The following is a 12,250-nucleotide window of genomic DNA, read 5'->3' as shown; positions in this document are numbered from 1 at the left end:
TGACCTACGTTATGGGCGATGGACTTGTCCACAGTGGTTGCTCTGTTTTCAGGCAAAGCTCGTCTTAGCCGCCATATCAACACAACATTAAAATTTACACAGATTTTTTTTTTCCAAGCAATATTCTCTGAAGGAAGTCTTCCAGAACTCGATAAACTTGTGGGAACACTTGCCTATGGCTCGTGTTCTCACAGCACTTCTCATTGACCGAAACTTCCACTCTTGTTTCTGTAACTCGTAGAAACAGAGAAAATGTGTTTTCTAACTCATTTCTTAACTAATGAACTTCCCGGTGATGGGAAGAACTCAGTCTTACTGCTCCAGTGGTTTCACAAGGTGCATCAAAATAATAAAGGTATCTTAGGTATCTTCTTAGGTTAACATTCACTTGATAAGATGATATACAAGGAACGTAAAGAGGTTCACCTGGAGTTTTTAAGTAAATATCTCTCTGAATCTAAACAGCCCATACTTCACTGCCAGGGCTTGCTGAGCTGAAAAGTCACTGTTACATCGAAATGATTGAAGCAGCTACCCTGAAAGAGCTACAGTGAAGCATCAGTGATTCAAATTCGGTAGGAAGTGTCCTTAAGAGCAGCTTCGCCTAAATATCAACTAGACTTGGAAATAGCGAAAAAATCGAATTTCTTCAAACTCGCCCAGAATGAAGCCCTACGGGCACTAGCTACAAAAATATTGTTTTAAGTTCGATAAATCAAAAATTATTTTTCTGCGCAATTTTTTCGTTTCGATGTCCCAAATCGGCCAAAATCGATCGAAAATGAGCGGCATATTCAGAGGCTCGTAAACTCAAAAGTAAAAATCTTCATAACAAACTGATTGCACGTTGTATTTGTACTTCCTTTCTTGTATATTTAGATCTAAACAGATCGCGATTTGATTAGAACCAAAATATTTCATGATTTTTCTAAATTAACGACCCAAGACAACTAAACGAGAGGTCTACATTTAGCCTATTTTCAAATGCTAAAAAGGCGTTCTGGTACACGGCTTTTCCCAAAACGACTTCTTTGGTCTGAAAGAGCATTGTTTCTTCTTCAAATTAGTGAAATAAAATTTTTGGGTAAATAAAATCGCGAGCGCTGAGATAGCGAACTAAATGCAGCACTTCTTCCTGAAAACGTGACCTTTGACGCAAGCGTAACGAAACCGAATACTGCAAGAAAACCCGGAAGAAAAGCAAACGCTTCGTTATTTTGAAACATTTTCTAGTGATATCTCTCCGAAACCATTATTGCAAGAAACTATTTCCAGATATGAAATCTTACAGGGTCAAAGAAGGAGCTAAAGGGCGCATTTTGACACAATAACTTTGTTTGCTGAGAATTGAAGTCAATGACCGTTAACGAATTCCAGTGAAATTTGCGAACTTGAACTATGTTACCCGATACTTACCTGAATATTTATACTGATTTATAGAAGAGTCGTCTTCTTGGATTAACCTTCAAAAGAAGCTGGATCCACATTTGGAAACAAATGTTTAATGTTCCGTGACCTGCCCGCTGCTATAAATTCCATGCACATGCCGACCGCATGTTTGTCGTAAAACGAACTGAACTCCACTGACAGTTTCCATAGGCAACCCCAAAATAAACAATGCCGCAAAATGTAAAGTGAAATTGGCTGTCTTCGGGAACAGTTAGAAGCTAGAGTCAAGATCCATTACCTTTAAAAAGTGCTTGATTTTATTTGTTTGTGTCGACTTTGTTCACGCAGTATTTCTTACTGTCACGTTCGAATACCGCAAATCGGTCACGCGAAAATACTGCAGACCGTGCAGACTTGTTTGAGCCTTTAATTTTGACTCTTTTTTTTGGCGCTAGTTACAAAATGGTGTTCAATATATCTGAAAGTTTGTCATTTATCAACAGGCAGCACAAGCGCAGTATGTGACTTTTGATTCAATAGACAAACGCGTAAAAGACTTCGTATGGGAAACTTACTCAGTCTGCACGGTCTGCAGTGTTTTGGCGAGACTGATACACAGTATTCGAACGTGACAGTAACTACTGAGTGAACGAAGTAAAATCAAGCACTTTCTAAAGGCAATGGAACGTGACTCTAGCTTCTAACTGTTCCCGAAGACAGCCAATTTCACTTTACATTTTGCGGCATTGTGTATTTTGGGGTTGCCTATGGAAACTGTCAGTGGAGTTCAGTTAGTTTTACGACAAACATGCGGTCGGCGTGTGCATGGAATTTATAGCAGCGGGCAGGTCACGGAACATTAACCATTTCTTCTTTTAGAGGTTTCCAAAGCTGGATCCAGCATCTTTTGAAGGTTAATCCAAGATCTCAGCAAACAAAGTTATTGTGTCAAAATGCGCCCTTTAGCTCCTTCTTTGACCCTGTAAGATTTCATATCTGGAAACAGTTTCTTGCAATAACGGTTTCGGCGAGAAATCACTTGAAAATGTTTCAAAATAACGAAGCGTTTGCTTTTCTTCCGGGTTTTCTTGCAGTAATCGGTTTCCGTTACGCTTGGGTCAAAGGTCACGTTTTCAGAAAGAAGTACTGCATTTAGTTCGCTATCTCAGCGCTCGCGATTTTATTTACCCAAAAATTTTATTTCACTAATTTGAAGAAGAAACAATGCTCTTTCAGACCAAAGAAGTCGTTTTGGGAAAAGCCGTGTACCAGAACGCCTTTTTAGCATTTGAAAATAGGCTAAATGTAGACCTCTTGTTTAGCTGTCTTGGGTTGTTACCTTTGAAAATTCGTCAAATATTTTAGTTCTAATCAAATCGCGATCTGTTTAGCTCTAAATATACAAGAAAGGAAGTACAAATACAACGTGCAATCAGTTTGTTATGAAGATTTTTACTTTTGAGTTTACGAGCCTCTGAATATGCCGCTCATTTTCGATCGATTTTGGCCGATTTGGGGCATCGAACGAAAAAAATGCGTAAAAAAAATAATTTTTGATTTATCGAACTTAAAACAATATTTTTGTAACTAGTGCCCGTAGGGCTTCATTATGGGCGAGTTTGAAGAAATTCGATTTTTTCGCTATTTCCAAGTCTAGTTGATATTTAGGCGAAGCTGCTCTTAAAAACTCCAGGGAAGAGCTGGCTAATAAATTGCTTGTACTTGAGTGAGCTGAATCATCCACGTCCTACGCGAAAAAATCTACAACACATGAATAACCACAAGAAAAGCAAAGTGGTTTGTACTTCTGTCCCTGACCTGGTTGTGACATTATTCAGTAGATACATGACTATTGAGTAGCTAGCGTACTCTGTTTTAACAACATTTACCAACTACTTGCACCTACATGAAAACGCAGACGTTGAAGACTTGTGACCCTCTGACAAGGTGATTTTGTAAGCTGTGGAACCAAAGCTGTTTGTAGCATGGCACACATACACCCCATAATCTTCTGCATCACGAGGCGTGAGAACAATGATGTTGTTCATGATTTTGATGTCATCACTAACTGGGACCTGACCATTCTTTGTCCAAGAGTAATTGAAAGGACTGTCACTGGTTGCATGGCAAGATAAAGTACAAAGGGTTTGCATCTCACATATCACTGAAGATGGGGAAACATCTTTATCTATTCTGGGTGGAACTGTGCGTCAAAAGAGAAGAAAAAATCAAAACTGCAACTCCAGATAAGAGCTGGCTAATAAATTCATTATACTTGAGCGAGCTGAATCATCTACGACCTACTCAAAAAAATCTACAAAACATTAATAATCACAAGAAAAGCAAAGTGGTTTGTACTTCTGTCCCTGACCTGGTTGTGACATTATTCAGTAGATACATGACTATTGAGTAGCTAACGTACTATGTTTTAACAACATTTACCAACTACTTGCACCTACATGAAAACGCAGACGTTGAAGACTTGTGACCCTCTGACAAGGTGATTTTGTAAGCTGTGGAACCAAAGCTGTTTGTAGCATGGCACACATACACCCCATAATCCTCTGCATCTCGAGGCGTGAGAACAATGACGTTGTTCATGATTTTAATATCATCACTAACTGGGACCTGACCATTCTTTGTCCAAGAGTAATTAAAAGGACTGCCACTAGTTGCATGGCAAGATAAAGTACAAAGAGTTTGCCTTTCACATATCACTGAGGATGGGGAAACTTCTTTAGCTATTCTGGGTGGAACTGTGCGTCAAAAGAAAAGAAAAAAACAATTAAACCTGCACAACAGCGTCCTTATAAGAACTACGCCAAAACCCATTTTTATAAACCTTTCAAAAGATTTAAAAGTTGCAACTGCTTCAATAGACTACGATAGTGCAATACTTGTATTTTTATACTACGAGCTAATCCCTCGGAGTAAAGGAAACGAGCCCACAACAGACTCCACCCACATAATGATGGATTTGGACCCAGGATTTTCAGTGATGCTCCCCTCATAGTAGAAAGTGGGGTGATAAGAGGAAGGGTTGCAATTTTCCATACGTTTCCTTAAAATTTTTAAAATCTGAGAACATCCATAGAGTGAGCTAGATATAAGAGCCTTCTTCCGGTCCATCCAATGTCGTTTCACAATTTTTTCAAAGGATTAACGATGGATTAAGCCAAAACTCTGCTTATAACAGTTGTATAAATTCTCTAAATTTTGTTATCATCTCTTTTCTAGTCAGTGCACCTTACCAGCGACTATTACTGCTGTAGATGTGCGGCTTTCTCCAAACTTATTGGAAGCTTTACATTCATAAACACCATTGTCAACAGGAAGGACGTCTTTAATAACAAGGATACGACCACCGCTCTTGAACTGAGCCCGTGGTATAGAGCTATTTCCATTTTTAGTCCACGTAACAGAGGGTTCAGGATCTCCGGTGACCTCACACGTCAACAATACCAGTTCGCCAACCGGTAAAATTGATTTTTCTGGCAGTTTCTTGACAGCAGGTTTCTCTAAGAGTTTAAGAACAAAGGTTTTAATTTTCAGAACATATCTGCAATATAGGGAGGGCTGTATACTGACCACCACAGAAACCTCTTTTTTGGCCTACAGTATCTTCTCCATCCTCTCCCCAAGTACAACTAGCCGACACTGTTACCGAACTCATCTTACCAGGCAACAGGACTGCCCCGTTTAAATGTCCGTATCAGTTTACAATCTTGCATTCTGTTCCTCGTGAATCTGTCTAAATTTTTTTTGGTTCAAAATTCAACCACTTTGATTTTCATTTTGTTTTGTTTTTGAACCTCACACAATGCAAATGCAAAATATAAAACCACAGATAAATTTAAAACACAACATATCCAACCCAAAACAACGAATTTTATTCTCCAATACCTTTGGTCTTAATCTCTACGAAGTTGCTCGAAATATACAGCACCTACAAAGATACATACAAAACTGATTAGCACACAACTTCACCAATACTGAAAAAATAAATAAAATTCTACTGCAATAAAAAAAAAGGCTGCATTCGAGCCTAGTGGCGGCCTCAGACCCGTGCTTATCTCCGGTTTCCGTAGACTACCCCACCCTCACTGGGATGCTAGTCCATTGCAAGGTTAACCCCAAGATTAAATTTGCCGGTACCCATTTATACACCTGAGTGGAGAGAGGCACTGTGAGAATATTGTGTCCTGCCCAAGAACACAACACGATGAACCAGGCAGGGGTTTAACCCAGACTGATCGATCCGGATTCTGGAGCACTAACCATTACACACCTAGCCTCCTTACACTAAAATTACATTTCAGCCTTAAAAACGATGTATCTGTATTTATACAATAAGCAAATCAGAGGGTTGAAAGCAAACTATCCACTAAGAAACTTATATCTTCTCAGAAAATTGAAATCACATCGGTCAGTTTAGCAAGCCAGACAACTTTGACGTGATTGCTGACCTGTCAAACAGACAAACAATCACACAAATATTAACCCGCTTATTGCGAGAGTTTTCTTACGGATTTAGCGCCCACTGGAATCTAACGAAAACTATGCACAGCGATAATCGTTCTTTTTTTAATCTCGCCTTATTGAAACGTTTGAAGGTTAATGTATACATATTCTTGCAACAATGCCTTGTTTCCACAGCTTAACTTTTTTAACTCCTATACAAGTACGTGTATATGAACAGGTTATGTTGAAAACGTTTACCTTTGAACATGTACATCTACTATTTATGCCATCTCATTGCAAAGGTTTGTTGATACCTTACTTGGCGAAAATGTCACCATACACAGATGGTATTGTGACATTAATTACTGCACGTACAAAATTCAATTAAGCTCTTTGGCCATTGTTAAAATTTGTAGAAAGACTAGAAAGGCACGAAGGATGAGTATTCCCAAGAAACAAAAGAGAATAGAGCACACTAATATAGCATTTTATTTGACAACTTGACTTGCTTGTGCTGCGGAAGGAGATTGCAAAATTATAGGAACGTTTAACTTGAGTCGGGATTATGCATCTATATTTTTGACAGTTACCACCGGCATTAATAAGCAAAACTGTAGTTATAAATGATAAGAGGTGGTTACAATACCTCAGTAACAAAAGCCCTGAGGAACACTCTGTAGTTGGTATCTGGCTGGAGTGGTTTGTTGTAATACTGCTCCTTGTTATCACAGCTTCTCTTTCTTCCTGTTTTACTATTTGATTGCGCTCCACTTCCAACAATAAATTCCTGGTAATTATCAAAGTCGTTTCCACTAAACTGGAAAGTCACATAAGCTGCAGGAACTAGCGATTCGTGTGCTTCATCATATGTCACCAGATCCTGTGGTGTAAAACTTTCCGGCGAGTTTACCACACAAGAATAGTGTGAGCTAACCGTTATGACGATGACTTGAAAGAATCTGCAAGATTGTGACAATGAACTTGTAACTCACCAAGAACAAGACTGGAAAAACAGATATATTGGTGTTAAACGAAGTAATACACACCTGGAAAATGAAGAGTAATTATGGCGCGAAGCATGATCAGTGCAACCATCAACATTTCAGAAATCTGGATAAAGTTGCAAACTTTGCCAATCTGAGAAATACTGCTTAACGGTAATCTTTACTGAACTGCTGTCGTCCAGTTAGTTTGTTATTCGTAAAAATCGTAACAGTGAAACTGCCATGGAACTGTTGAACTTGTTCACCCAGTATGGGCTGTACTACCCATAAATGTAATAACAATTATAGGACTAATACCAACAGCAAACAATGTAGGTAGGGCAAGTAGGTAAAGTTTGCGTGTGAGCCCAGTGGCCAATCAGGCCGGAGCTTATCTCTGGTGTACGTAGCATGCAGCGACTAGGACAATTTCTACTTTCCCTTGGATGGGATACCAGTCCATTGCATGGTTACCCCCAGAATTAATTTCGCATATACCCATTTGTACAACTGGTGGAAAGAGGAACTGTGAGAGTAAAGTGTCTTGCCCAAGAACACAATACAAAGATCCCTAAGAAATAAACCATTGGTACCACCCAGTATTCATTTGAAGTATTAGTATCAATCAGCTTTATTTTCCCATTGAAATAACGAAAGTTGTCAACCAAGATAATAACACGCACACTTATTTACCCACTAACAGCGTTTACCTGTAAATATAGCCTGGAGACGTGTAAAATAACAGCAAAAAACATGGACATGGCCAGTGAAACTTATGCTTAAGAGTCAATCAGATTTTACTTTTAAACAAACGGCGACAATGATAGTTGGACATCCTATCCGACACTATTTCTATTTGTTATGCTTTTTCAGTCGCCTGAATGCCATTGTTGTCAGCTTTAGAAGGGTACATGTAAGTACAAATATGCAACCAATAATCCCTACTAAAAAGCTTGCTCATGATCCGGTTATTTAAATCAATTAAATGAGAAAGTGCATTGAGCTAGCATAACAACCATATTTTGCTTTTGAACAACACCAAAAGATATGAAATCCCTCATACAAACTTTGTAGCAACCAATATATAATGTACTTCTAAGAAACTGTCTTTCCATGACAGCCAAAGGTCTTCCAGGAAAATTAAGCTTATTACTTTCCTCGTCCACAACGAAGATACAAGGACGTGAAAGACAAAGATAAATTTTGAGCTCACTGCAGAAGAACTTGGGTGCAGCACTCTGAAAGTTTGCGGTTTAAGTACTCTCCCAATGTTATCACATTTATTTCAAGAAGAAACGTTGCTCCTTCATTTTCCCAGCCCTGTTCCCCAAGGTTACATTTCCACAACACCGGGCCAAGAGCTAACGTACAAAACTTTCACTAGGCCTACATTATGTCCACGTTTAGGAATTTTCGATTTTTTTCATTTTGCAAGACTCCAGGAAATATTTACGGATGACTTACGCCTCTTATTTAATTATACATACTTTGCATTTGCTGGAAAGCGTGGTAAAGTTATTTTTGCTGTTAAACCTGCTTCGGTTGAATTCAAAGGAAAAGATGGCGAGGAAGGCCTTTCTTTGGACCATCTCATACCTGTGGAAGAAAAAGTCAGGTTCAGGTCAGCTGGACATCAAGAACTAAGAGTGCAAACTGTCAACTCCCGAAAATTGTGCCTTCGTGAAATTTCACACCATTTTGATCGTCTACGTCCTTGGCAACCATGACTGAATGTACAAGCAGCAAATTTTACCTTCACGTTCATGAAAGGCTTTTTCTAATACATATGTTTGCATCGGAGAGGGGGTTAGGGCTAGCATTTAGACATCAGAACATGTCATGAAAACAAGGTTTGTAGATGCGAAACAGAGAAGGCCTACTCTGGGACCTTAAGTCGCCGAAACTTTGGGCGACCTTAGGCGATTTCAGGCGACTTTAGGCTACTTAAGCAAAATTGGCAGAAAAAACCATTGTTACTTCAGGTGATTTTTGGCGACTTAAACCAACTTAAGCCTCGGAGAGTACATTGTATACAAGCAACTAGCTGTTCTGCAAAAGATGAAACACAAAGAAAAGCTACATAGTTTGGGATTTAAAACCTAAATAATAGTCTATGGTCTTATTTTTGACGAGGGACTCTGAGTAATCTCGTTTTTGTTTTCTAAATACAACACATATCTAGCCCGAGTACAATAAAATCTTTCATGTATACAACGTTTGATGACGATCTTAGAAAGAAGAAGACTGTATAGTCTCCAATATAATTTTACATTTCTCCAAAAATATGAAAGCACGTAAAGGATATCAGACCGAAAATAGTAAGCAGCGCAAAGAGTAAACTTCATAAAAGCAAGCAAGCTGAAAGGCTAAGCAATCATCCTAATATGCCTTGATTATAACTGAAAACTCTTTTCATTCTAGAGCATTTTGATTTACTAAGAAACAGTCGGATAGGGCAACCACTGGTGGATCCAATGACTACAACTATAAATATTGCATCAGTTGAGGACAGCACAAGATATCGTATTTAATTCGTGATAAATCAAACAATTCAATCAGACTAGATTTTAGTTTTTAGGTATATATTTTATGGCAGGTCCACACCAGCCCTCTGGGTTGCCAGACGCAGACCTGCCTCATCAAAAATATATGTATGTATGTATGTATGTATGTATGTGTGTGTGTGTGTCTGTCTGTCTGTCTGTCTGTCTGTATGTATGTATGACATTTCGTTCACTCACCGGAAGTCTGAAGCACTATAGGTCTGCTGTAGGGTCCTGGTCCCACCACAGTGTAGCCTCTTATAGACACTTCATACCTTGCACATATTGATAGACCACTTACGACCATACTTGTTGAGGTTGTGTTAAATCTTGAATATAATTCAGACTGAGCTGAAGTACAATTTTCCTTCAAAACTAGTCTGACTTGGTACATTTTGATAACACCATGTGCCACACTCTCTGGCAGTGCAGCCCAAGTTATCTCAAATGTCGTGCCGTTCACTTCTGTAGAAGACACATTTTCTGGCCCATGGCTGGGCACTAAGGGAGAGAGAAAAGATACAATTGTGTTATTACTATTGTTATTCTCATTGTTATTTGTAGTCGCAAAAAGGAAATTGATCACTAAACACAAAAAGTGAAAAACACAATAATAACTTAATTTGAAGTGTCAAGTTGAATGACAGTTTCCCACTACGCAAGAACACTGTAAGATAATCCAACAAAAACCATCGACTTTTGGTTCTCCCCTTTCTGAGGACAGCAATATTTACAAAACAGAAGCGAAGCAAAACCAAAGCAAAGTGAAGTAAGATCGGCTGCTGACGTACATGCAATGTTGGCGCAAGCAAGGGAACTTACATGTAACGACGTTTTCATAATCCAAATAAACAAGCGATTTTCCTTCTCCTGGACGGGATTCAAGCTATCACAGATTGCATACCTCCCAGCATGTTTGTCAGATTGCTTTAAAAGGTAGTCTGGTATCCCATTTACACCCCTTTTGTACCCTTAGGAGGAAAGACGACTTCCAAAGGATCTCTCCGTAAAGCCCAATTGTGCCACCCACAGTAAGAAAGTGGGACGAAAGTAAAATTGAACAGATAAGACTTTTTTGAAGACCATCTAGGTACCTTCAGAAATGACGTTTAGGTCACTAACAGAGTCGTCAAAGTATTACGGTTTTCTGGCCGCTAATATGATGGTGTGGGGGGGGGGGTGGGGGAGTTCCATATAAAAAGGACGGGGGTGCGCGTCGGAAATTTTTAAATGAACCCCTAAGAGGTTCCAACTCTAAAACAACACATTAACTGACACCTTCATTACTTTTAATAGCGATAAAGATGATTGCTTCAAGTTGATTTTCAAATATCTCATGTTTTATTTTTTTTCGACACAATTCCCTAAAAGATAAAACCCAAGAGGTACCAAAACCGTTTTTTAACCCCTAAAAGGTACGACGGGCACCCCAATAATTTTTGTATGAGAGTTCATCTAAAATGCTGATCGAATTGTACTTTGAATGGAAGTCTTCCTACCATACTCAGGGACAGTTACGGTAAAAGTAGCATTTGGTCCAGGTTTGATAGTCACAGCTCTGACATGGAACTGATAGGTCAATCCACCCAACACATCAACTGTGTAACTTATCACATCTTTTCCAAAGGACTCTCTTTGTGTATTTCCATTGTGACCATAAAACAAAGTGTAACTCCTAATAAGTCCATTTGGTGCTGCAGGTATTTGCCAGGTCAACTTTATTCTTGGACCATTAGACATGTCTGGGGCTAGCACAATGTAAGTGAGGGACTCGGGAATACTAGGTGCTGGAACAAAACATGGGGGTTAAAAATTTACAAAAAGTTGATTGCGACAAAATTCTTACCAGAACAGTCACCGTGTGCAAGTGCATTGTTGAGATGCACAAGTTAAGCAAGCAAGAACTTTTGAGAGCACGAGAGAAGCACAATTAGTGTCATAGTAATGGTCCGGCCTGAGTTTTGTCCCTGCTTCCTTGTTAGTTTTTAAACACCCCTGCTTTTGAGACATTTTCTATTGACAATTAATAGTTATAATTTCAGTAGAAAGTACTCAAAACTGTATTACGTGTAAGTGTAGCCTGCGAATGCAGATGTTTTCAAGCGACAGCTGGCAATACATCTGCTTTCGCAGGCTAACATAGTCAAATTCGGCTAACACACACACGTGACATTGAATTGGGTGTTTACATTGCGTGAAAACGAGGCTCCCTTAACATTTTCTTTATTACTGCAGCCGCTTGTATTTGTTGTGTTAATCATGTGTGTTGCTGTAGTTGTTTTTTCAATAAAGAATAGAAATGGTCAAAATCCTCGAGGAATTTTCCAAAATTTGGCTCAACGAACATGGTCTTCATGGCTCGAGCAAGGCGGAAAAAAGAATACTGGAGAGAAGAGCTATAAGTTCTTTCGGGAAGGGTATGTTTAGGATGTTTACACCTGTCAGCAGTTGGAGGATTTCCATGTCAAGGCACATAGCTAAAGATCTCTAAGAAAAATTGAAGAGCCTCATTTTAGCTGTAATCTTCAGGGAGAGCCATGGCAGGGCAGAAGCATGCTCTTTGTGTAAGGGAGGAAGCGGTGGACATTGCAATCATGTATTTGCATTATTGTTCTAGTTCAATGATTACTCATGTTTTAATATCAAAGACATCCCGAGTGATGCAATATTTACAAGACTACCCCAGTCTTGGTATATTTCGAGAGCAGTTTCTCTGTGTTAATCACACTTGATTTTCTTGTTGCAGTATCCCACTAAATCCGCATTTTTCTATCAAGATTAGGCAACAGAAATACAATATTTGTGAATTCACCATGACTGTACGAACGTACTTGTTTTGGTTGTTGTTGTACCCAATTCAAGTCACGTAACACT

General features: G+C 39.0%; 1 protein-coding gene across 1 annotated transcript in view; it reads right to left on the bottom strand.

Annotated features, from left to right (window-relative positions):
• Positions 1–3,084: 3,084 nt before the first annotated feature.
• LOC145468206 (uncharacterized) overlaps positions 3,085–12,250 on the bottom strand; it is a 47,070-nt gene continuing 37,904 nt past the window's right edge. The window contains exons 9-16 of the mRNA XM_081451883.1: positions 10,876–11,163; positions 9,575–9,877; positions 8,321–8,429; positions 6,497–6,809; positions 5,293–5,335; positions 4,641–4,907; positions 3,849–4,145; positions 3,085–3,592 (exon numbers count right to left, since the gene is read on the bottom strand). Coding sequence (XP_081308009.1) covers positions 3,282–3,592; positions 3,849–4,145; positions 4,641–4,907; positions 5,293–5,335; positions 6,497–6,809; positions 8,321–8,429; positions 9,575–9,877; positions 10,876–11,163 — 1,931 coding nt within the window. The 3' untranslated portion in view covers positions 3,085–3,281. The remainder of the gene's footprint in view (positions 3,593–3,848; positions 4,146–4,640; positions 4,908–5,292; positions 5,336–6,496; positions 6,810–8,320; positions 8,430–9,574; positions 9,878–10,875; positions 11,164–12,250) is intronic.

This window comes from Orbicella franksi, chromosome 14 (assembly GCF_964199315.1).
Source record: "Orbicella franksi chromosome 14, jaOrbFran1.1, whole genome shotgun sequence".
In the NCBI taxonomy this organism is placed as follows: domain Eukaryota; kingdom Metazoa; phylum Cnidaria; class Anthozoa; order Scleractinia; family Merulinidae; genus Orbicella; species Orbicella franksi.
The sequence above is the reverse complement of the archived record's forward strand: the minus strand, read 5'-3'. Positions and strand labels throughout refer to the sequence as shown.